This window comes from Pezoporus flaviventris, unplaced genomic scaffold (assembly GCF_033815535.1).
Source record: "Pezoporus flaviventris isolate CSIRO_AGI_PZ_B2104156 unplaced genomic scaffold, CSIRO_AGI_Pfla_v1 ptg000121l, whole genome shotgun sequence".
NCBI classification, from domain to species: Eukaryota; Metazoa; Chordata; class Aves; order Psittaciformes; family Psittacidae; genus Pezoporus; species Pezoporus flaviventris.
Window position 1 is genome coordinate 74,593 of NW_026892669.1, and position 23,086 is coordinate 97,678.

Genomic DNA, 23,086 nt, shown 5'->3' on the forward strand with positions numbered 1-23,086 from the left:
AAGTGGGTGATGAGAAATTCGGGGAAAAGAAAGAGATGCTTGTAAATGCAATCTTTATTTTATGTGTGTGATCAATGGTATCCTAATCAAGCCTTTCCTTCCCTTAGGGCCAACTACAGGACTGCTCCTTGCAGGGTGGTTTCTTTAATCTAGTTAGGTTTTAAATGTCCATCACCCCTTTTGGGAAACAATTCTGTCTCCCAAAGTTTTACAACTTACTGAATCTCCTTAACACCACCATGCTGATTAATTTAAACTTCAAATGCAGGCCACTTAGCATTACTGTGACAGCATCTCTTTTATATGTTTGCTTGAATGTGTTGTATTCCCCAGTTTCACTAAAGAATGGCTTAAAAGTATTTTTTAACAATACAGTGTTGTTATGAAAATGAGCTGACTAGTGAGTTTGATAGCAGGAATTTGCTCTGAGTCAACAGTGGCAAGTTGCAAGCATTGACTAATGAGTTTCGTAATCCACACAGCGCCTCTGTGCATAAGGGAAGAAAGCTCCATTATCTCTTATATGCATCAGGGATTCAAACGCGAGAGGGACAGCTGCTGTGGGAGTCTGAATAGATATTGAATACAAGCTGGGAATTCCTGGTGCTTGCTTCCCTGCCTGAAAAAATTGTATTGCGCATCTCTGTATGGACAATTCCTAGGGACATAGTAAGCAGACAAGAGTAGCAGGGTTTTTTGACAGAAAGTGCAAATGTGGTAGGCCCTCACAGCCCCTGACAGAAAACTTCAGTGAGAGACAAATAAAAGGATTGACTTGGGGAAAGAGGTTGCCAAAACACCTGTTAATACCATAACATTCTGTAAAATAAATCGGGAATAATTAGAAGGTGTAATAAGGGCTGATTTTATTCTTTTTTCTTGTTTTCCATTTTAAAGTATACTACAAATCCAGCAAAACCCCTCTGGGGACAATGCTCTCTCCCCTGGTAAGCGCATCCCCTGCTGAGGTATCTCAAGGTTTGTATCTGGCCCATGCCACTGCATGGATTTACTCTCAAGCAAGGCGCCTTTAGGCAGTATTTTTTTCCTGTGTAGTTTTTGGCATATCAAGTGTTTTCTCATGGGTTTTTCAAGCCCCCTACTGCTATGCAACCTGTGTTGGTGGCACTGAGCACTACTCACAAATTGCTGTCTTTTCCTTCAGAATGTCACATTGTTTTTGTTTTAACACATGGTTATAAGCAGGTGTTACCAAGTTTCTAAAGAAGCTATGTCAGGACAGTGCTTCTCTTTTGGCACTCAGCAATGACTTCTGCAGAACACCTGGTGGACTTGAGCATAGACAGGTGTCGTGGTTTAAACCCAGTCAGGTAACTTGTTCACTCACTCCCAGTGAGTGGTGCCAAGCTGACAACAATCGAGGTCCGTGTCCCCCCCCCCCCCCCAACGGGGTTCTCCCCCACTCCCGGAGGAACGGGGAGGAGGATCGAAAGAGTGCAACTCCCACGGGTTGAGACAAGAACAGTCCAGCAACCAATGTACACAAATCACCACCGCAACTATCAACTACAACAATGATAAGGGAAAATAACAAGGGAAGAGAATACGATACCACCGGCCAAGAAAACGAGTTCCACCTGGAAGCCCCGTGTCCTTCCGGGTAACTCCCAGTCACCCCCCCACCCTGGCCATGACGTGCTGTGGTATGGAATACCTCCCTGGCTAGCCCGAGTCAGGCGCCCCATCTCTGCTTCCTCCCGGCTTCCCCTCCTCCCTGGCAGAGCATGAGCCTCACAAAGTCCTTGGTCAGGGTAAACATCACTTAGCAACAACTGAAAACATTGACTTCACCAACACTGTTCTCAGGCTGGAAGTCAAAACACAGCACTGCACCAGCTAGCACAAAGGAAAAAAAAAAACAAACATGACTGCTACTTCTGAACCCAGGACAACAGGCAAGAGACCAAATGCTGAAAAGTTTTTTTTCTTAAGACTGGAGTCCCATCTGGTATTTGCAAACAATTGTGTTTCTGGGCCTTCCTGGTTTTATGGGCATACAACTGAACAGGTGAGTGTTCTGAATAATACAGATCACAACTGAAGTAGTTCTGAGGAAGGGAACAAAAAGATAGACACAGAAGTATATCTGCCTTAAACTGCATGGTGAGTATATCCCAGTTTTCCAGGCTATGGTGTCTTTCAGGAAGTGATGATTCTCTTTAAAAAGCTTATTATGAAATGGTGGTGAATAATAAAAACAGAGCAAGATACAAAGAAAGGCAAATGAAAAGGCAGAGCTCAGGAGTAGGGCATGGGACTGGCAGGTGGATCTGAACTGTACTTCTGCCACTGACCTCTCTTCTGGAGGAACCATCTTTACCTCTGCCTACTTCCCCACCAGCCTCTGTTTTTTGTCTAATTAAACTGATATTTCTGCAGAGCAGAACAAGTCTCTCTTTCCTCCTTTAAATTTAACCCATATCTAGAGGCCTTGACTCAAAAGAACTTCTATTTGGTAGTAATATCAGTGACATGCTACTCAGTTTTTATTTCCAAAGCCTGTTTTTCTCTTTTTAGCACAGAAATTAAGTATTTTATAGAAAATCTCACAAATTCTCAGATTATTCAAAACCAATAGCACACCCATTAGCACCTTGTGAGTAGCTAGAGGTACACTTCCACTGATGTACTATTTATTATGGATTATTTGCTCAGGGATTATTATATGAATGAATATCTCCCAATTTCACACTGAATTTATGATTGGATTTGCACACAAAAATTAGGTTCTGGGGAGAAAACAGTAATACTCAAACGCCATATTGAAATACTGCCAATCATGGCAGTATTTCAAGCATGGCAGCATGCCTGAGGTGTCTACTGGGCCACATGGAGACAGAAGAGAAAGTGGAAAAAACACAAAGCCAGGAATGCAATTCATCCGACTTGTGTTGGTGTAATTTATAAGAGATATGCGGAGGGGTGTTAGTTTCCATGTGTTCAGCCTTGGGTCATATACCAGCCATTTACAGCAGGTTGGATGTGTGTTTTGGCAAGCTGTGCAAGAAGCGTGTTTCAGTTTCATTTCCCTAGACAGGGCTTTTGGTTGTCCTGTTCTGGCAGGCAGTGTGAGGTTTCATGCCTTGATCTTCTTGTTCTCTGTCAAATTTACTTCAGAGAGAACACCTGCAGCCTGAGAACATAGATTCAGTGGGAGCTGCAAATGCAGAGCACCTCTGAGGGCTTGGACCCCTGTCCTTGACAGGGGTTGCTAGGAGCGGCACTGCCTGATGTGCTGGGCTTTTGAAATACTTCAGTGGATTTCAACACTTCAGAATGGTGGATTTACAGCAGAGGCTTTGATCTTTTCAGGTACCTCTTGGGTTGACCACTATAGACCAGCCTTGCTCTAATTTGCCAGGAAATTCACTTAAGAACACCAGACTCTTTACATATCTTCCTTCCATTGATGCAGCTCTCGGAGGTGACAATTAGAGTAGATTTAAAGCAGTGGTTTGAGGAGGTGGCTAGTTTGCACAAACTTTCACCAAAATAGTCACACTGGTTGCAGTTCTTGCTGAGGGAAGTGTTGGCGCAAGTGAGTGTATAGTCCTACTATTGACACTATTACTGTTTGTACCACAACAGGGCCTCAGATAAAACAAGAACAGGTCTCCCTTGTACCAGGCACCCTAGGAACTCTTAGAAACAGTAAACAGCTTACATCTAAACAAAGCTGTCTTTTTAAAATTTGTCTTGTAAGTCATCTCTTTTTATTATTCTTATTACAGATACACACATAGTTACAGGCTTTAATAGATCTGGTTTTATTTCATTGTAAATGTGTGTGTCATTCAGTCCTAAGCAGTACACGGTATCCAAAGCTCTGTGGGAACTGCCTGTGCTGCTTAGTGCATAATACCCAGTGGGTTTGTTTAAGTTCAGGAGGTAAGTAACTACCATAACTATGAGATAGTGACAGTTTGAACCTCTGTAAATGAGTTGGTTTTTTTTTTTTTTTGTCTTTCTGATGGTTGTATTATTCATGTCATTAAATGAGTGTCTTTCTTCTAACCTTTGCCAAATTGTGTAGTTCTGCATCATTCATGGAGTGCTCCAGTGTCATGATTTAAACAAAGTCAACCATGAATCACGCAGTCGCTCTCTCACTCCCCCCCTTTTTGCCCTCCCCCTGCTCCCAGAGGGATGGGGAGGAGAATCAAAAGAATGCAACTCCCATGGGTTGAGATAAGAACAGTTTAATAACTAAGGTATAACACAAATCACTACTGTTACCACCAATAATAATAATGATAAAGGAAATAACAAGGGAAGAGAATACAACACCTCACTACCCCCCGACTGATAACTCGCCCCTCCCCCAGCCTGACCGAGCACCGACCGATACCTAGTCCAACCCCGCAGTGTACTAGCCCTTCTGGGTAACTCTCAATTACATCCCGGGCATGACGTGCTGTGGTATGGAATACCTCTTTGGCTAGTTTGAGTCAGGTGTCCTGTCTCTGCTTCCTCCTGGCTTCCCCTCTTCCCTAGCAGAGCATGAGGCTCAGAAAGTCCTTGGCCAGACCAAACATTTGAGCAGTAACTAAAAACATCGGTGCTATCAGCACCGTTCCCAGGCCGAAAGTAAAAAACACAGCACTGCACCAGCTATCAATTTTGAGAAAAAATGACTGCTACTGCTGAACCCAGGACATCCAGAAACATCCTAGCTTTTTATAAACAATTTTGATGCTAACATGCAACAAAAGTATCCCTCAAATTTGCTAGTAATTGATAGGTTACAAAACCTTCCCTCCTGAAAGTGCTTAAACAGCAATTCTCCTGTCAAATGCAAGCCTGTTTCAACACAACAGTTTTATAACACATGATGGACATGCTTGTAGTAATTGTAGTCCAGCCAGTCATGCATTGCCTTAGACAACAGCCACTACAAAAGGTTGTATGGCAAAGGATCCCAAACTCTTCCAGGGATCATCCCTTTCCCAACTTCCCTCAATTAGAGATGAGCTTAAACTGTTAAGCATGAAGGTTTTTCCAAGTATTTTTCTAGCATCAAGTAAAACAGCCTTGTAAATTCCTTCTGCATTCTGGACCTTGGGAATACTCATGATTGGGTATTGATACTATGATGAGTTCCACAGTTTAATAGCAAGTGCACGTGTTACATAAAGTGTAATTTATTTTTTTGTTGGCCCTAACCTGGTTGTTCAAATGAGGAAATTGGCAAGGAAATCCAAGTTCTACTGCTACTTTTTAAATAGTTGAGAAAATATAGTTGAGGCAATTATAAATGGTGCCATTTCTCTTGACATGGCATCCATATTGCACACAGCTGAGCTGTTAAACAGAGGTCTTACAAGGGAATTAATTTTTTTTTTTTTTTTTTTTGTTCTGCTTCATGGATGGTCAGCATGGCACTAGCGAGGTGCCGCTCTCCTGGGCTTGTGCTCTGACCCCCTGCCATTCCCAGGCTGGTGCTTCAGGGGAGAACAGCAGTTACTAGTCCCCCCGTGAAACCCGAGGTTCACCAGTGAGGGAGCCACTGGTGAAGCGACAGCCACCAGGTATAGGGTTTTCCTCTCCCTTTTCTGCGGCGGCTGCGCAAAACCTAAATGCCGGAATGAATACGCCCGAAACTCAACCTGTAGCGCACCGTCACCTCACACTTCCCTCCTCCCCATGGTAGAGTCGGCCACTCCTAGGGCTCTCGTCAGCGCAGGAGTTGAACCAAAGCGAGATTTACCTCACTACCCCCCTGCCCCTTTTCCCTCACGTCCTCCCCGAGCTGGGAATTCCCCTCATGGCGAAGGGCCCTATGGCGGCGGGACTGCACCACGCAGGTGTGCGGAGAACCAGCGCACCTCCCACCCGCCCTGCTCCAGCCACATCCCCAAAAGGGGAGGGGACGGAAGGCCTTCTGACGGGAAGAAGCCAAAAGAGGGAGGAAGAGGAGTGGCATAATCACCGCGCGTGTCGCTTCCCGCTCACCTCGCGCGGCCGCTGCCATCAATTGCTATTGACGTCAGGGAAGGCGGCACATGATCCCGCTGTAGCCAATCGGGTGCGCCCAGCGCCGCTCCATCGAGAGGCTGTCGGCAGTGCTTGTTAGTCTCACCATGTTGTTGTTGTGGTAGTATGTGGATATTGTTTCTGCTGCCTGCTTTCTACATCTGCTCTGTGGGGAAGGAAAAGGGACACGCGGCTGGATGCTCCGCTGTCAGTCGTCGCTGTCGGTTTTGTCAGCAGTCTTCGCCAGGAGCCGACCCTCCGCTCGGCCGGCGTCCGCCCGCGAGCATAGGCAAGACGCTCTGAGAGCGCGGGGGGCCTGCCGAGGATGGATCTGAAAGTTTGAATAAGAATTTTTATCGCTTCCCTTTTCCCCTGTTCCCGCTCCAGTGCGGTTCAGTCCCTTCCCCCATCTTCCCTTGGCAGGTTTATTTTTTTCCCTTCATAATTTTTTTTTTTTAATCCGCTGGGTGAGGTTGGATTTTTTTATTATTTTATTTTATTTTACTTGGTTATACTAAATTCTACCGCCCGTAGGGACTGGTGTTCTCGGGCGGCCGCTGCTAAGCGCCACCCCGACCCGTGGGGCTGCCATGGATCGCACCGGCGGCTCTGGTGGAGGCAGCGACTGCAGGCAGACTGAGGAGAGCAAGCCGATGCTGGGGGAGATGTCTGCTCCCGAAGTGAATAAAATAGGTGCCGCGCCGTGCCGGAGAGCCCTGCTCCACCGCAACGGCATGAGGTACAAGCTGCTGCAGGAGGGGGACATCCAGGTGTGTGTCATCCGGCACCCCCGGACGTTTCTCAGCAAGATCCTCACTTCGAAGTTCCTGCGGCGGTGGGAGCCGCACCACTTGACTCTGGCGGACAGCAGTGTTACCTCGGCCACGGTAAGAGCCCGGCGGGGGGCGGCCACAGCGCGACCCCGGCGGCTTCCTCGCCCCGCGGGGCATGTGGGGGGAAGGAGACGCCCGCGCCGGTGTGTGCGGAGGGTCCGCGTCAGGTCCCTCCGAGGGCTCTATCTGTGCGTGTGTGGCTTCCGGAATGCCTGCGGGAGTTTTGTTCCTTCTTAGTAATGCTGCGGGTATTTAATTTTGCAGTTTCGGTTGGGTTTTTCGAGCAAATATATTATTATTATCCTTCTTCTTTTTACTACTACTGTTATTAGTATTATTTGGGCTTTTGCTCCATCCCTCCTTTTTTAATTTTAATTCCTTCCTTCTCCACATGATACTGACACGAAATTGCCACACTTGAGCCATTTCAGTCAAAAAACAAAGCTGGCAGATCCCTGCTGGCACATTGGCCAGGTTGGAAGTGAGGGATGCTTTTAATTTGAGAACGAAGACTTGGGGTTTACACGGTATGGATGTTTTAGGGGCTCTGATTTTGACAGTCATATCATACCCTGCTCAGGCACTGGCAATGTGATTGTAAAACATCGAGATTCCTTCAGGGTTTTCTTCCTAATGGAAAATGATGCTAGAGAAGAGTGCAAGGTGGTGATATCAGTGGTACAAAAGCTGTACAATAGATAAATATAATCTTTAACACATACGACTTAAAATTTCATGGCTGGTGTTATTTGAACATTTGTATAGTATGTGATATAACTATACCTGTATTTTGTCTAGCAGTGATTAACACAGGTTACAAAACATGCTTTGATTTTTAATCACTCAGCACTTCAGTCCTGTCATTTTTTGATTTATATGTGAATGTTTCATTTTTCTCAATTACTTCATTCTGGCCTTCCTATAGGACACTGGTGACATGAGAGAGCGGATTGGCTTTTGTGTAGGTTTCTGTTAATGGTGTATTGAAATGGGTTTCATCCAGCCGGGGCTGTGCGCAGAGGGTGGATTTTTTTCACACTTAGATACACAGAGGCATAGTGTGTGTAAATGTCTCCCCTGCATCATGCTCTGCTGTGGAGTATTCAAAGCAGGTTTTCGGTGGGAACTACTTTAACCTTTAGGTAGGCCATCTGCCTGTTCTCACAGAGCTCTTTTTTGTGCCACAATGACATCCCTGCTTACCATTTCCACTAGGCTGTCAAGGATGTTTCTAAGGGAATATTCTTCTTTCTTTGATGTGACTGCTGTGTAAAGGGAGAAGGAAAACTCAGTTGAGTATTGAGAAAACCCCTGAAAGACATGAGCACAATGAGTTTTTGTAGTTCATTTTATTAAGATACCATCAGCATAGTGGAGATGAGGCATTTTCCAGGCAGTATCCATAGTCGATTATTTTTTAGCAGAGGAGAAAGATACTGGTAGAGAGAGGCATGATCATGCTTCAGATGTTAATCTCTGCAATGTGGCAGTACTAGGCATGAAGTTGTATTTGTACAGGATACATCAAACTCTGCTTGCTGGCAAAGCTGTTGACAAACCATCTCTGAAAAAAATGTATGAAGTCCTATGGGGCTATGATTTAATTAACATTGAGGTGTTCTTGTTCCTAAATATTTTATGTATATAAATAGCAAGAAGATACTAAAGCATTGTATGTACCATTGCAGGCTCCATTTTGTTTGGCAGTGCTCTTTGTGCTTGGTCTTGTACCTTATATTTTTTTTTTCAGTACTAACTCACCAAGTAAATACTGTTGGTTGCAGAAATATTTGTACTTTATTTCAAATAGTGTCTTTGGTTTCCACTGGGTAATTAGGGCACTAGGATAAGATCGGTGTTCACTTGTTGCCTGAATGTGTGGGTATGTTTAGCAGGTATCTTTCAGATGTTGGTTCTATGATATCTAGATTTTACTATGGCAGTTTAACCCCGGGTAGATATTTAAACACAACTAATTTGGTTTTCAAGAGCTGTGGAAAAATATCCATTCTGTCCATTGAAAGTGAGGATTGGGAGTGCTCAACAACTTTGATAACAGGGTTATTTTTACACATAGGGCTTTCCACTGGCAGGTTGCTTCATGAGAAGCCGGTAATTAATCTTCACATCATCCCTTTGCAAATCCTCTGGCATAATGAGTTTTACTGTATTCTATGTAATGTGAATAAAATTGAACAGGAAAATAACATCACTTTGCTTTGCATTTGAAAGCAGAAGTTGTAATGACAGCTAAATCCAGATATGGCAATTTATGTCCCCGACTACAGTGGATAAGTCATTTGTTGATTCTGTCCTTTTTGTCGTCAATTGAGACATATTTGAATTCAAGTCTTCTTGCCACAAGCTCTTACTTGTCAATGCCTGGGCTGTAATATAGGAGTTTGTCATGGTTTAAAACCAGTCAGGCAACTCGTTCACTTACTGCCCCCCTTCTTGCCCTCCCCCTACTCCCAGAGGGACAGAGAGGAGAATCGAAAAGAATGCAACTCCCACGGGTTGAGATAAGAACAATTTAGTGACTAAGGTATGGCACAAATAACTATTGCTACCACCAATAATAATAATGATAAAGGAAATAACAAGGGAAGAGAATACAACATCTCACCACCTGCCGACTGATAACTCTTCCCCCCCCCCCCACCCCGACCAAGCACTGACTGATACCTCCTCCAACCCTGCAGTCCCTAGCCCTTCCCTGGTAACTCTCTGTTACATCCTTGTCATTGCATGCTGTGGTATGGAATACCTCTTTGGCTAGTTTGAGTCAGGTGTCCTGTCTGCTTCCTCCTGGCTTTCCCTCCTCCCTGGCAGAGCCTGAGGCTCACAAAGTCCTTGGTCAGACTAAAACATTGGTGTCATCAGCTCTGTTCCCAGGCTGGAAGTCAAAACACAGCACTGCACTAGCTACTAAGAAGGAGAAAAATGACTGCTACTGCTCAACCCAGGACAGAGTTTTTACATGGGATTGTTCATCTGCAGCTTTTTCCATGAGTAGACCCTGTATATGCCCATATATAAGTATGAATGAGACTTTTTTTTTTTTTGAGAGACATGATTTCTTCTGTTTTTTTTTTAATTAGACAGTCACATGTTTTGTGCTGGCAAGGCAACAAAGATAGCAGAAGTGCTGCACTAGAATGCAATGGAACAAGCATTAGGCCTCTTATTTTAGCTAAATTCAGAGAGGAATAAAATAGTGTTCTCTACAAAGTGCTTTTCCTGACATTATCACAGACCATTGTTACAATTAAAGTAAGTCCATGTTAATAAAATAATAATATTCTGAATTGGTATATACACTCAGTTAACAAATAGAAAGGTATTAGGTTGTAGAGAGGAGAGTCCCATAACTCTAGGTGTTGGGAGTTTATCTGATTTTTGTGTTGTTTCCATTATTTCCTTCATGTTTCTCATTTGTGAAAGAATGGGTAAAATGTAGTACAGTTTTGCCATTACAGTTTTACTCCCATCTTGGCCAGGCTTTCATTCTGGTTAAGGTTTATTTGGTGAAAGTAAATACAGATCTGTAACTTTATTTATTTTTTTTTTTAATATGTAAATGCTAAAGTCTCAATAGGAAACCTTGATACTTGGAAACTGTTTGCCAGACATCAGCTTGCCTGGGGATGAATCTGACTTTCTCCACCATGGGAGGAATAATGTTTATTTTATAAATACCTACCAAACTCATATGTAGCTCTCTTACTAATTTATTTTTTCCTAGCGAGATCTGTCCTTGCGTAGCTTGAAGGGCAGCAATTGTAAAAACTAAGATAGAAGTAAAATCAAATTTAATATTCCTTGTGTGACTCTGTGTGTGTGTTTGTGTGTGAAGAATAACCCTAGGGCTATCTGCAGTGAACATGTTAAATTTTAATTTTTAGTAGTTTAAAGGTAGCTGTCATAACTGAACTTCCATGCCCTTAATATCCTTCTGCCTTGTACGTTTTATGTCTCTGCCCTGCTTTTCTCTTTCTTTTTCTTTCACCAGTTGGGAGTAGATGTTTAGGTCAATGAGTTGTAGAGTACATATGTATGCGTAGCAGGCAAGGGAAGAATAAACAAGTGATTAATTTTCCCTGGCTAGGGATGACTTCTCTAATTCCCATTTGGGAAGATAAGACTTAATTGAAACCATTAAGTTACTCATTAATATTCTTCAAGGAGGTGGAAACTTTTGCTTTTCATGTCCATTTCACATTTCTTGGTTTTTGCCTTTGGCAGATAAGTTGAGTTTAATGTAATGTTATATCCAGAGCTGGTAACAATCCTGAAAAGATGTGTCTCTTAGGCTTTTTCTGGTACAGAAATGATGTGTGAGGACAATAGTTTGTTGACAAGTTAGCTAATTAGAAGTGTATTTGAAACAAGAATGTAAATGGATTAGGGACCTGCATTTATATATATTTTTTTTTTTTTCTAGAGACGAGAACATACCCAATTGATATTAAATGAGGCAGGGGAGGATGATCTGTTTCAAATAGAAGTGGAGTAGAAAATTGTATTCGAATTGGTTTTTGGAATTCAACAATTCTGCTACTGCATGTATTTCCGCATGCTATTGCATGTCTTTCCTTCCTTCTTTTGGTAAAGATAGAGCAAAAATTCCTATCAAGCTGGACTAATTGTTTACTTTAGCACAGGTTCCCATTAGCTAGAAAAACACACTTTTAAAAATTAAATTTCCCCTGAAAAACTGTTAGCTCAAGTGGGAAGTATTATGCACAGCTCAGAAGTTTCAAAACGATCTTACAAGATTTTTTTTTTTAAGCTTTCCTTGAAAAGGAATATTGTAGCATTATTCATATTTTAAATAGAATAATTATGAATTAGGTATAATAAAAAGTAAACTTTCTGTTTGGTAAACCAAGTGCTGTCCCTAAGCCCTGTGTTATTGATGGAGCTCTAGGAATGGGACTTAAAATTAGCTTGAAAGACCTGCCATCATCACATGTATAAATAAGTATGAACACATAAATAACAAAGCAATTTAAGTGTGGGTTTTTTTTTTTTTTTTAAATCTGTTATAACCTGGTGTCGTGGTTTAAACCTTAGCCAGACAGCTTGTTCACTAACTGCCAGTGAGTGGTGCCGGGCTGGAAGCAATTGAGGCCCCCCTGCCCCGGGGCTCTCCCCTTCCCCGCTCCTGGAGGGATGGGGAGGAGGATTGAAAGAGTGCAACTCTCACGGGTTGAGACAAGAACAGTCCAGCAACCAATGTACAACACAAATCACCACCGCTACCACCATCGACAACAATGATAAGAGAAAATAACAAGGGAAGAGAATACAATACCACCTGCCAAGAAATGAGTCTGACCCAGAAGCCCGTGTCCTTCTGGGTAACTCCCAGTTACCCCCCGGGCATGATGTGCTGTGTTATGGAATACCTCATTTGCTATCTTGGGTCAGGTGTCCTGTCTCTGCTTCCTCCTGGCTTCCCCTCCTCCGTGGCAGAGCATGAGCCTCACAAAGCCCTTGGTCAGGGTAAATATTATTTAGCAACAACTGAAAATATCAGTATTATCAGCACTGTTCCCAGGCTGAAAGTCAAAACACAGCTCTGCACCAGTTACCAAGAAAGAGAAAAATTGACTGCTACTGCTAAACCCAAGACACCTGGGAATGATAAATTGTTTTTTAAATTTAATATTTCTAATTCTTTGCTATTCAAATGATTGCGTTTATTTGAGAAGTTTTAGGTGTATGTGATTTGCTTATTCTCTTGCTATCAGGTATTTTCTTCAGGCACATCAGAAAGAACATTGGATGTTGTAATTGGTGTATAACCCATGATAATTTAGAATTCTCTGCAAATTGAGACCAAGTTGCTCTGTGTTATTTATTCTGGTGGAATTGAGATTCCGTTTCAGAAGTAAAGGTGGGCATGCACCTGCAGTAATGAAACCCAAATTTTTCTAAAGACTTGGTGATTTAATGGAATGTTACTCTGTTGTGACAAACTTATTTTGCTGTATTAGTATCTTGGCATAAGAAAAAATTATTTTTCTTTAAAGTTGTTTAATGCCTGTCAAACATACCTTTGTATATATAGCTCCTACAGTGGTTGAAAAGCATATTTATAAATCAGTAGTGTTAAGGTATATGTTTATATATCATAGAGCTTATAAAATATGAAAACGGGAGCTATATTCATTGATGGAGAGCTCTCAAAGCTATTAGCATTAACACCCAAGCAGTAAATTTTACATGCTTAGGAGCATAAATAAAAAGGGTACTCAGAAATACTTCTGTCTTATTTTTTGTTTTGGCTGGGGAGTAAAGATATGGTGCTAGCCACAGGATGGTGGTAATAGTTCCCCTGAAGAAGCTTCTAAATTGCCTCTGGTCCTCAATGGAGACCTGATCCTGTATCAGAGAAGGGACTGGAGGAGCCCTGCATCTCTCATGGGGCTGGGCCTTCGTGGAGCCATGAGATCATCTTTCTTTGTAGTGGAACATTCTAACTGGTGATGGGAAGAGTGTGCTAGATCATTGAAGTCAGGGTGTGGTCCTTCTAGGAAAGAAGGTACTGTCTTGAGAAGTTGTGGGATGCCCCATCATTGGAAGTGTTCAATGTCTGGTTGGATGGGACTTTGAGCAACTTTAGTGAAATATGTCCCTGCCCAGGTCGTGGGGTTTGGATGAGATGAATCTTAAAGGTCCCTTCTAACACAAACTGTTTTACGATTCTCTGATTCTATAAACCACAAAAAGGATCTTCAGTTTTTTGGAGGTGAAAGGCTAGGTTGAGAGTCCCATCTGCATTGATGTTCCAGTTTGCAAGTTGAGGTTTATGTTGTTAGCAAGAGTGGGAGAACAGGCTGAAGCTTTGGTCCTACCAAAATCATTGACAGAACTCCATGCACTGAGGGATGTTTTCAGAGGAGAATGGTGGTAGGTTTAATATGTAGAAAGGAGTAATTTATTTTTTTTAGCTATTTAATTTATTACATGTAACTTTTTTTGACTTTTGAAGTTCTTAAATAACAGGTGAGTTTTAATGTGATACAATGAAAAAAGTACTCTCATTTCCTTCTATGTTAGTAAGCATGGCTGGACTAATAGGTTTTTACTCATCTCCCTATATAGGATTTATGAAAGAAGAGACCTACCTCAAATAGTTCAGTCTTTAGAAGTAATTAGATTGTGGGTTGCATGGGTAGGTTGTGGCTTGTTTATTAGTGTTTTGAGCAGTGTTAGTTGTATCAGTTTGTTCTGTGTCTGCATGTGTTTATAGATATGTAGTGCTTAATTCCACAAACAATTGTGTGTTTAAAGATGATGGATGCTTTAGCATGTGTAATCCATATAGAATGCTTATGCAGGTATGTGCACTCAATAAAATAACTTTTTTGCACAGTCTGACGATGGAGTGTCATTGGCAGTAATGCTGTCTTAGGTAGTCCTGGCCAGTGACGTTCATTTCTTCATCTGTGCTGTACTGTGTCAATCTGTCTTCTGTATGTGCTTAACAGTTTGCAGGGTCATGTTGAGAAAATATGTGTCAACTGACTGGGGAACACTTTCTCTGTTTGAACCTTTTGCAGATTTGTTGTCTTTTAACTGGATCAGGGAACTGATCTGTTTCAGTGTATAGTCTGCCAGACTGTTGAGGAAGAGGAGAGAGGGAAACATGGTAGGCTGGAATTGACACTAAAACCACTGTATTATTAAATCATTATGTAAAATCTTCCTGTTTTGCACAATATTTAAGAATGCAGGGGCAATACCAGGAAAGGGAGAAGACAATTGAAAAGCATACATTATAGCTGAACAAATCAATGGTGAGTGAAGTTGCAGCTCTTGTGGTTGTGGAGGAAAATACGAAGGAGTCAGAAACAGATGCTAAATTAAAAAATTTTCACTGCATAGGCTTAAAAGTTAGGACAATTTAACAATACTCTCTAGGTTTTGGAGGAAGGGGGTCTTATTTCAGGGTATGAGGGTATTTGATGTTACCAGTACTGGCATTTCCAGTAATTGAAGTGATTTCTTAACTTTGCCACTTGGGCTGTCCCATGTTTGATAGGACAGTGTTGACACAGGAGTCACGGACAACACAGAGATGATCAATGTGATCAAATTTATTACAAAGCCTTAACCCCTTATATACTATTTCTTGCATGCACTTACAGTGATTTGGCATATTATGATTGGATACATGTCTTGAAGACCCTTAGTGACTAACATATAATTGGTTAAGCACAGGTGTGGGAACTTGACCTCAAAAGCTTGCCAACAGTCCACAGTTCTCATTAACTCTGTGAATTCCAGCTTCTTATCTTGCTTGTTTAGGCTTCCTCGGGCCTCTCATGGCCTTGCTGTATCTTTCAGGATTATTCAGAATTTATGTACCAATTATCCATTCTCCTGTGAGAACACTGCACACACAAATTTACATTAGCAGAGTAACTATTACAGGGTGCAGCAGCATGTTGAAGATGCTGATGGCAGCGAGGGACTAGCCAAAGAAATTTCTTACCAGTGGAATTCTCCCCCCCTCTTAAATTTGTTCCATCACCTGTTTTATAACACTACCAGTGTATTAGAATCTTTCCAGCTTTTGCCTTAGCACTTTGTAGCAGCTACTGCAAATTTGCATACTCCAACATCTCTTTTACAAGTGACAAATCTATATAATACAAGGTGTAGTTTCTTATTAGCAACTGGCTAATAAATACAAGTGGTTTTATACACAAAATCACAGCCTCTAATAATAGCTACTTTACAAGCACACATATTCAGGATGTTACTTTTCATTTGCCCCCAAGTGATGTTTTGCAATCATTAGTTTTTCTCTTCCTCTCTCTCATTCTGCTTGGGGTATTCACAGTCAGCTCCTGTAGCTGAGGCATCAGGTTTTTCCATTTGTCTGTCCAGCTCATGGCAAGGCTTGACAAACTTTGCAGGCAGTCGCCATGGACCTGTAGGCAGGAGGACACAAATATACCCCTTCCTCCATGTTATCAGTTCTTGAGAAGCAGACAGGTTAAACTGCACGTTGTTAACAGTCAAGGAGTTTGCTGCATCCTTGCCTCTTTTTTTTTTTTTCTGCCACCCTGATGCTGCTTAGGTGACGGCTCATAAAGCTTGTGGTTGCACTACCTCTCTCGCTTTTTCAGTTAGCAGTTTTTGTTTCAACCGATCTATCCCTCCAAGTCTTGGATTCACCCCCAGGTTGCCTTAAACATACTAAGGAAGGCTCCTACCATGCACCCAGTGTGTTGCAGGTGTTCTTTAGGCTTTGTCTGTGGTGTCTCTACAAACTGCCTCAATACCTCAATAGGTTGAGAGTTTGTTTTTTTTTTTTTGTTATTTTTTTTTTTCTTTCCCCAAAATTGCTCACCCTGCTTTGCATTGCTACAAATGCCTGCCTGCTCGGCAGCAGCTACAGCTGCCTGCCTTGCTTCAGCAGCAACCATAAATACCTGCCGGGCAACCGCACTTTTGCATTAACCCTTTCTTGCCCGAAATGTTAAACTGCTACCTGTTAAAAACTTTTACATGAACCCCACAACAAAAAATACACTGAACACCATCTGCCCTCAACACACACACACACACACACACACACACACATACATGTATGGGATCCCATAAACACACGTCACACAACTACAATATTTGAAGCACAAAATCCCGACAATCATTACTCCCACTACAGTCCCATGTACAGAACGTGGCACAAGGACCCTGTGGAGACTAACAGGAAACCAGCTCTGAGAAGCATCATTGCAGTGCGAGGTGGCAGGCTCAACCTTAGCGGGCATCCCTGCAGAGGCTCTGCCTCCCCCACATTGTATGAGGCTTGGGCTTTTATACTGACCAAAATGCACACTCATTCCGACACAGGTGGCCAGCCTATGTTGGAAGAAGTGGCCAGCAATATCTATAAAGGTCTCCAAAGGTCGATAGAAACCTGGGCATACTTATATTTACCAACTTCTAGTACATGAGTATCACAGAGAGACTGTATCAAATGAGTTGTATAAGGGGTCCCAAGTCCACGGTCTGTCACAGTATGCCCAATACCCCTGGTAAGAGCATAAGAGAGACCTTCCCACCACCGGAGAAATCACTCAATACGCCTGTATCCCGCGCTGGTCTCGCTTCCCTGGAGGTTTGGGGGTGTGTGTTTTTTTTGTTTTTGTTTTTGTTTTTTTTGTTTGGGTTTTTTTAATGTAAAAAAGGTTGCTCCCTTCACTTTAAGAACTGAAAACAGCCATAAAATGGATGTCTTGAGCTCAAATTTCAATTAATTCAATCACTAACAAAGGGGGTGTCCTGGGGCAGTGCTGACTCTTTCTAGGGTTTCACCCATCCAGCTGGCACCCACCGCAAACCGGAATCCATAATTTATACACATATAACCTCGACCGGTTAGTTTTACTTCCGCAGGACCTTTCCAGATGCCGCTTTCCAAATCCCTATACTGGACCAGAATACCTGGAGTTTAAGTCATATAACCTGAACCTAATGCCTGACCATGTATTACAGCAGGGGGGTCATTAAAGTCTCCTGTAAATCACTCAAAATTCATAACATACAGTTTGAGTATAAGAGGATTTTAACCCATATGTGGTCACCGCTTGTCGGGCCTCCTTAGCTATTTTTGAGATCAAAAGCTTCCCACTCTTTAGCCCCCTGCTGTGTAGTAAACACAGGATATTCAGAGAGGCCCACTGCAGAAAATTCACCTGTAATAATTGCATCTTTGATTAACCCGTGCCAATGGTGCGTAGGATTTGTGCCCCCCGATACCTCTCCCACCCGTTCCCCCTGTTTGCCTTCTTTAAGGAAGGGATTTTGCAGAGGATAAGGTGGAGGCGCTGATGGAGATGTCTCAGTCCGAGTCTCGAGGGCTTCAAGCTTTTTCATCAGTTGTTGCAGCTGAGCGTCTCCAAGGCCAGTGAGCAGTTGCTGATGAGCCGAGCAGACTGACCCGGGAGATGACGAGTCAGAGTCTGGAAGCAGAGGATATAAATCTGGCTCGGTTTCAGGGGACTCGGAATCCGATCCTGGGTCGAACTCAGGGTCTCCGTTGTTCGCAGCTATGTCTTTCTTGTCAGGTGTCTCTCATTCGGTACGTGGCTGTCTGCGGACCTGGCTCTTGCTTTCATTGGCTTGGGGCGCTGATTTTTTCAGCGCCGTTCCAGGTACCACAGAAGGTGCAAAAGTCATAGCCTCAGCACTATGATGGGGGTTAGGGGAGACGGCCCCTTCTGGAGCTGTGACGGCAAATACAGAAACTACCGCCGCCCCATCTGATTTCTTCTCTTTCAAAGTCTCGAACACCAGTCTCCAAAGTGTAGACTGTTTCTGTGCATCTTTGGTCCCTTTACTAACCTTGCGATCACGGGACCACTTTAACAGTCTCTGTAAGGCGGCACTATCATATTGCAGTCCATCGCTGCCTGTTCCTCTTTGGATAGTGAGTGCCCCATCTCCTCCCTGGCCGCTCACCTGATCAGGGTGAGATTCCTGAAGTTTTGCAGACGTCTGACTTCCCAGCGCCGGGGCAGCACTGAATTTCAGCCGGCTCTCCGCCCCCTCTTTTCCCGTCAGACTTTCAAACTTGCATTCTGCAAATTACCGATCGGAGGGTCCTTGTTCGGGCGCCACTTGTTGACGCAGGAGTCACGGACAACGCAGAGATTATCAATGTGATCAAGCGATTGCCAACTTTATTGCAAAGCCTTAACCCCTTATATACTATTTCTTACATGCACTTACAGTGATTTGGCATATTATGGTTGGATACATGTCTTGAAGACCCTTAGTGACTAACATATAATTGGTTAAGCACAGGTGTGGGAACTTGACCTCGAAAGCTTGCCAACAGTCCACAGTTCTCATTAACTCTGTGAATTCCAGCTTCTTCTTATCTTGCTTGTTTAGGCTTCCTCGGGCCTCTCATGGCCTTGCTGTATCTTTCAGGATTATTCAGAGTTTATGTACCAATTATCCATTCTCCTGTGAGAACACAGTCTCCACAGGACAGGACCGATAGGGTGGAAAATATAAAAGCAGATTAACATGCCAGTCCAGGGCATGAGTTTATGGAATTTATGGTGCAGGCTATTTTCTTCCGGTTTAATCTGAGTTTTCAGTATGTTTTAAAATAATTTAAAGTCTTTTTCCTTTTTTTTTTTTTTTTTTAGTCTTCGGGGGGGGGGGGGGGGGAAGGCATCTGTTTTTTTGTGGTAACGGGTCAAAATGTAAACAGGGGAAGTTTAGATTGGATATAAGGAGGAAATTCTTTCGTGTTAGGGTGGTGAGGCACTGGAATAGGTTGCCCAGGGAGGTTGTGAATGCTCCATCCCTGGCAGCGTTCAAGACAAGGCTTGATGAGGCCTTGGGTGATATGGTTTAGTGTGAGGTGTCCCTGCCCATGGCAGGGGGGGTTGGAACTAGATGATCTTAAGGTCCTTTCCAACCCTAACTATTCTATGATTCTATGTCTGCTAGATGTGTGCCATTGCTAATTAAGCTTAAGAAACTTGTCAAGTTGCACGGACTAAAATGTGAACTGGAAGTATGCTCAGTCATGTACGTTCTTGGTCTCACCCTGTTGAAATCAGTATGGTAATATGAGAGATTACCATTCATTGCCTGTAATGTGAATGGTAGGATGTGCTATTCAGAGAGCCAGAAAGGTTCAACTAAATATCACCATGCAGCTTTCTGGTTGGCTGCTAGCTGGAGGGGATAGCTGCCTTTGCTGTCAGGCTCATACAGCTTTCTGCAGAATAGAACCCTGCTTTTTTCCTTTGTTTGGCTCTTTCATGAGCAAGAGGATTGCTAAAAATTTCACTGTTAGACTGAACTGATGTAGGAACTGTTGGTATTTCGCCCATTTTATGTCAACATATAGGTGGCACTGTCCTGATGGAAAATGAGTTTGTGACTTTCCCTTCTTCTATGGGGAAAATGGGGGCTGAGGACAGAGAAACTTATGAGGTCTGCTCACCACACTCTGAAGCCCTGGCATGGACAGCAGTTAACATCTTCAAGACATGACAGACCATGGGACCGAGTGCTTTCTCTGTAACTGCAAAGCTGAGGAAGACACATGGTTTGCTGCAGTGTATTAATGTTTAATTATTTAGTAGAGTCATGGTGGGTCAAGCAAATGCGCTTACTGACATCCCCGTAGCTGAGAAGTGAAGGTACTGTGGGAGGAGTCTAAGTTGATGTCAGTGGTGCAGGGAAATGTGATTTGGCTTGCTGAGCAGCCTTGGGTCAGACTGTACTGGGGTGTGTGCCTTTCTCATTCAGTATTCCCAGAAAGGTCCTGCCAGCCACTGCTGCTGCTCTGTGGGGCTTGTGCCAATTCCCCTCTGCTTTTCTTCCCAGGACAGCAGAGGTTTATTAAGAAAAAATTGCTGCTTTCTGCAAATTGATCTTTCTTCCCCCATTTTGGTCTTGAAATTCCCTGAAGTTTTGCTGTGGCATGTGGTCCTGGCTGAAGCTTGCATGAGGGTGTATCCTCTACAGGGGCTGCCCCAAATTTCTTGGAGGTGTAGGAAGATGATACTGCTGTTTCTGCTGTTGCCTTGCTTGATATTCCCACCTGTAGCCATTTTTACTTTGGAGGCAGTGGCAAAGTCTGAGGTTTAGAGTGGAATAAGCCTTTTATGGGCCCTTGAAGTGTCTCACCCTTGTTTGCTCAGAATTAACAGTTGTTTTGGGGGCAAGAGCTCTTGCACTTTTCACAGTATGTTGCAATTTCTCTAAAGTTCATTCTTGTTCCTGTCACTCAGAGACTGCATGATTTTTCTCATTGGCCAAAAAATTAAAAAGAAGAAATTGCTTTCACTGTCATTGAGGAGAAGATTAATAACCAGGGCTCTAAAAAGGATGAAGAAAAAATGAATATCCAGTGCTTCTGAAACTTCAGATCTCTAATTCCATGATATTAAAAATGGGGATTTCAAAAGCTTGGAACTGTCACTAAAGGGCTTTTGCTTTTTGGATTTCCAGTGCTTAGAGAATGCTGAATAAAATAAAATCTTTTACTCCTTTTGAAAAAAATTAAACCTCAAACCCCAAAAGCACGCAGAAATGGATTTAGGTTTTATAGAATTTTGTTTACAAAGATTCCACATGTGGTACAATAAATGTTGCCTGAAGAAAGCTGATATTAAGCTAAATTAGAAGGTGGTGTTTTTTTGGTTCTTTTTTTTTTTTTTTTTGAGAATACTTAATTGTATTCACAAATAACTATTTAATATTTATTTTTTGCATATTTTTCTTAGGCCTGAAGAGAAACTGTGTTTGAAAGTGATAATCATAATTTTTTTTTCTCTTCAAAATTATGTACAACTTATTTCTAAGTGTACAGATGTTTATGCATATTTTATGAATGAGTTTTCTGGTGGTGTTAACCCAAAGGTAAGGCAGGAATTCTGTAAACAAAAAAAAAGTCACATCATTTGTATATGGACAGTGAACATCTAACTGAGCAAAATTAGGTAATTGCATGTGCAGGTAGACAGTTTGGATAATTTTTAAAAGCAAACTTTTTTTTTCCCCTAAACCTCCTGAAGATGCCCATGGTGTGTTCCCAAAGTATGTTTCAAACAGTACAGAGGAGATATTTCTTAATGGTAAAGCTGTAATATTGCTGATTTTTGCATGGTACTGGCCATTTCTTGCCAGTCTTTGTCTGTTTTGGCTATTTGAATACAAGATTTTGGGATTGGCAGGTGTCTCTTACCATGTCTGGTTTCTGTTGTAATGGGGTTCTATTGTTCCATGGAGTTTTTTTGTTTGCTGCTGTAATACAGTTGGTGTGTATTGTGAGCAGGCTATGGTTTTACTCTGTTTGTGCAAGCACCTTAGACTTTGTTATCCATTTTCAGGGATAGGCATTATTAATAGTAGAGTAGAAACTGCTTTAAAAGATAAAGTTTCTGAAACTTGCCAAGTGGAATCCAACTTTTTAATTGAAATACTAAGGGTGTGTATGTTTTTTCCGTAAAAAATTAATGTCTGACCTTCTATGAACAAACAAAAAAGTATGATTTTTGGCCTTTACAATAATAAGAAATAAACAATTTTTGAATGACAGTATAATGTTTTCATTCTACAAGTCCTTGGATTTCAATGTCACTGTACTTTATCTCAAAGTGCTTTATACATGGGGAAAGCAGAGACAAATGTAGATCAGACTTTTCAGACATGTCTGCTGCTGTTGGTTCATGGTTAATTTGCAGTTGATGTATGCATCTATGGTTCACTTTGGAGCGTCTTAGGTCAGACACCAAGAATCAGTAGCAAGTCGTGCCTTGCCCTAACGTTCGCGATAAATCACTGGTAGGGGTTGGAGCAAAAATGAAGTTCCTTTGCTTTGTCTGCCAGGCTGCATCTTCCCTCCTGATTTTGATGGCTATTTGTTTTCTTAATGGTTGTAAATCTTAAAAATCAGTGGAAGTGTTAGGAGAGTGTTTCTGGTATCTATGCAGTTATTCTAGTTGGGGATCTGTGTGTCGAGTTGTTCTTGGCAGCTTGAAAGGTAGTTGCACAAAGAGAGATTTTGCCCATTGGAAGTCAGTGACAGGGAGTTGCGAGTGTGAGCCTGCCTTCAATGCTGTGGCTCCATGATGCTCTGACTATAGCTATGGTGTTCTGTCATCTCAACAGTTTGCTTAGTATCTTGGTGCAGAGAAGAAGTGGGAGGAGGGGACCAAAACTGTGAAAGGGGCAGTGATTCTTTGAAGATCAGTATTTACTTCTGCAGCAGAAGAGATTTCCATCTATTTGGATGGACTGTGTTGAATGAGATCCATCTGTGTCCTTGTCTTACTGCTCAGTTATGAAATGCCCATAGTTTCAGTACCTGTTGATTCCTTGTAAAGATGAATCATGTTCAATGAAGTGTTCCTTATCCAACAATAAGTTAGAACAGGGAGAGGTTTATTTGGATGTCTGGAGAAAGAGAAAACAGTGTTATATTACAGATGCCATTCAGTCATTGTTTAAACCAGATGAAAATCTGTGTGACTGTTCAGTGCAGGAATACTGATACTTCTTCATATATTCCCTACAAAAGGGATAGCAGTTCCAGATGTGTAGTAAGGGCTCAAAATAGTATTCCTGATAATTTTTGTTATGAAATGCAGCCAGTTTTCTTTCCTGGTATATGGAGGTGAGGAACATTGATGAAATAGATTACACAAGTATAAATTATTAGTCATTACTTTTAGTATTTCTTTCAACTTTTTTTTTCACTG

At 42.3% G+C, this 23,086-nt stretch overlaps 1 protein-coding gene across 5 annotated transcripts in view; it reads left to right on the plus strand.

Moving 5' to 3' along the window:
• Window positions 1–6,232: 6,232 nt before the first annotated feature.
• LOC133282377 (C-Maf-inducing protein-like) overlaps window positions 6,233–23,086 on the plus strand; it is a 269,329-nt gene continuing 252,475 nt past the window's right edge. For 4 of the 5 annotated variants that reach the window (XM_061478396.1, XM_061478395.1, XM_061478397.1 and 1 more), the window contains exon 1: window positions 6,233–6,881. In XM_061478396.1, coding sequence (XP_061334380.1) covers window positions 6,585–6,881 — 297 coding nt within the window. In that variant the 5' untranslated portion in view covers window positions 6,233–6,584. The remainder of the gene's footprint in view (window positions 6,882–23,086) is intronic. The other variant, XM_061478399.1, reaches the window with a different exon arrangement.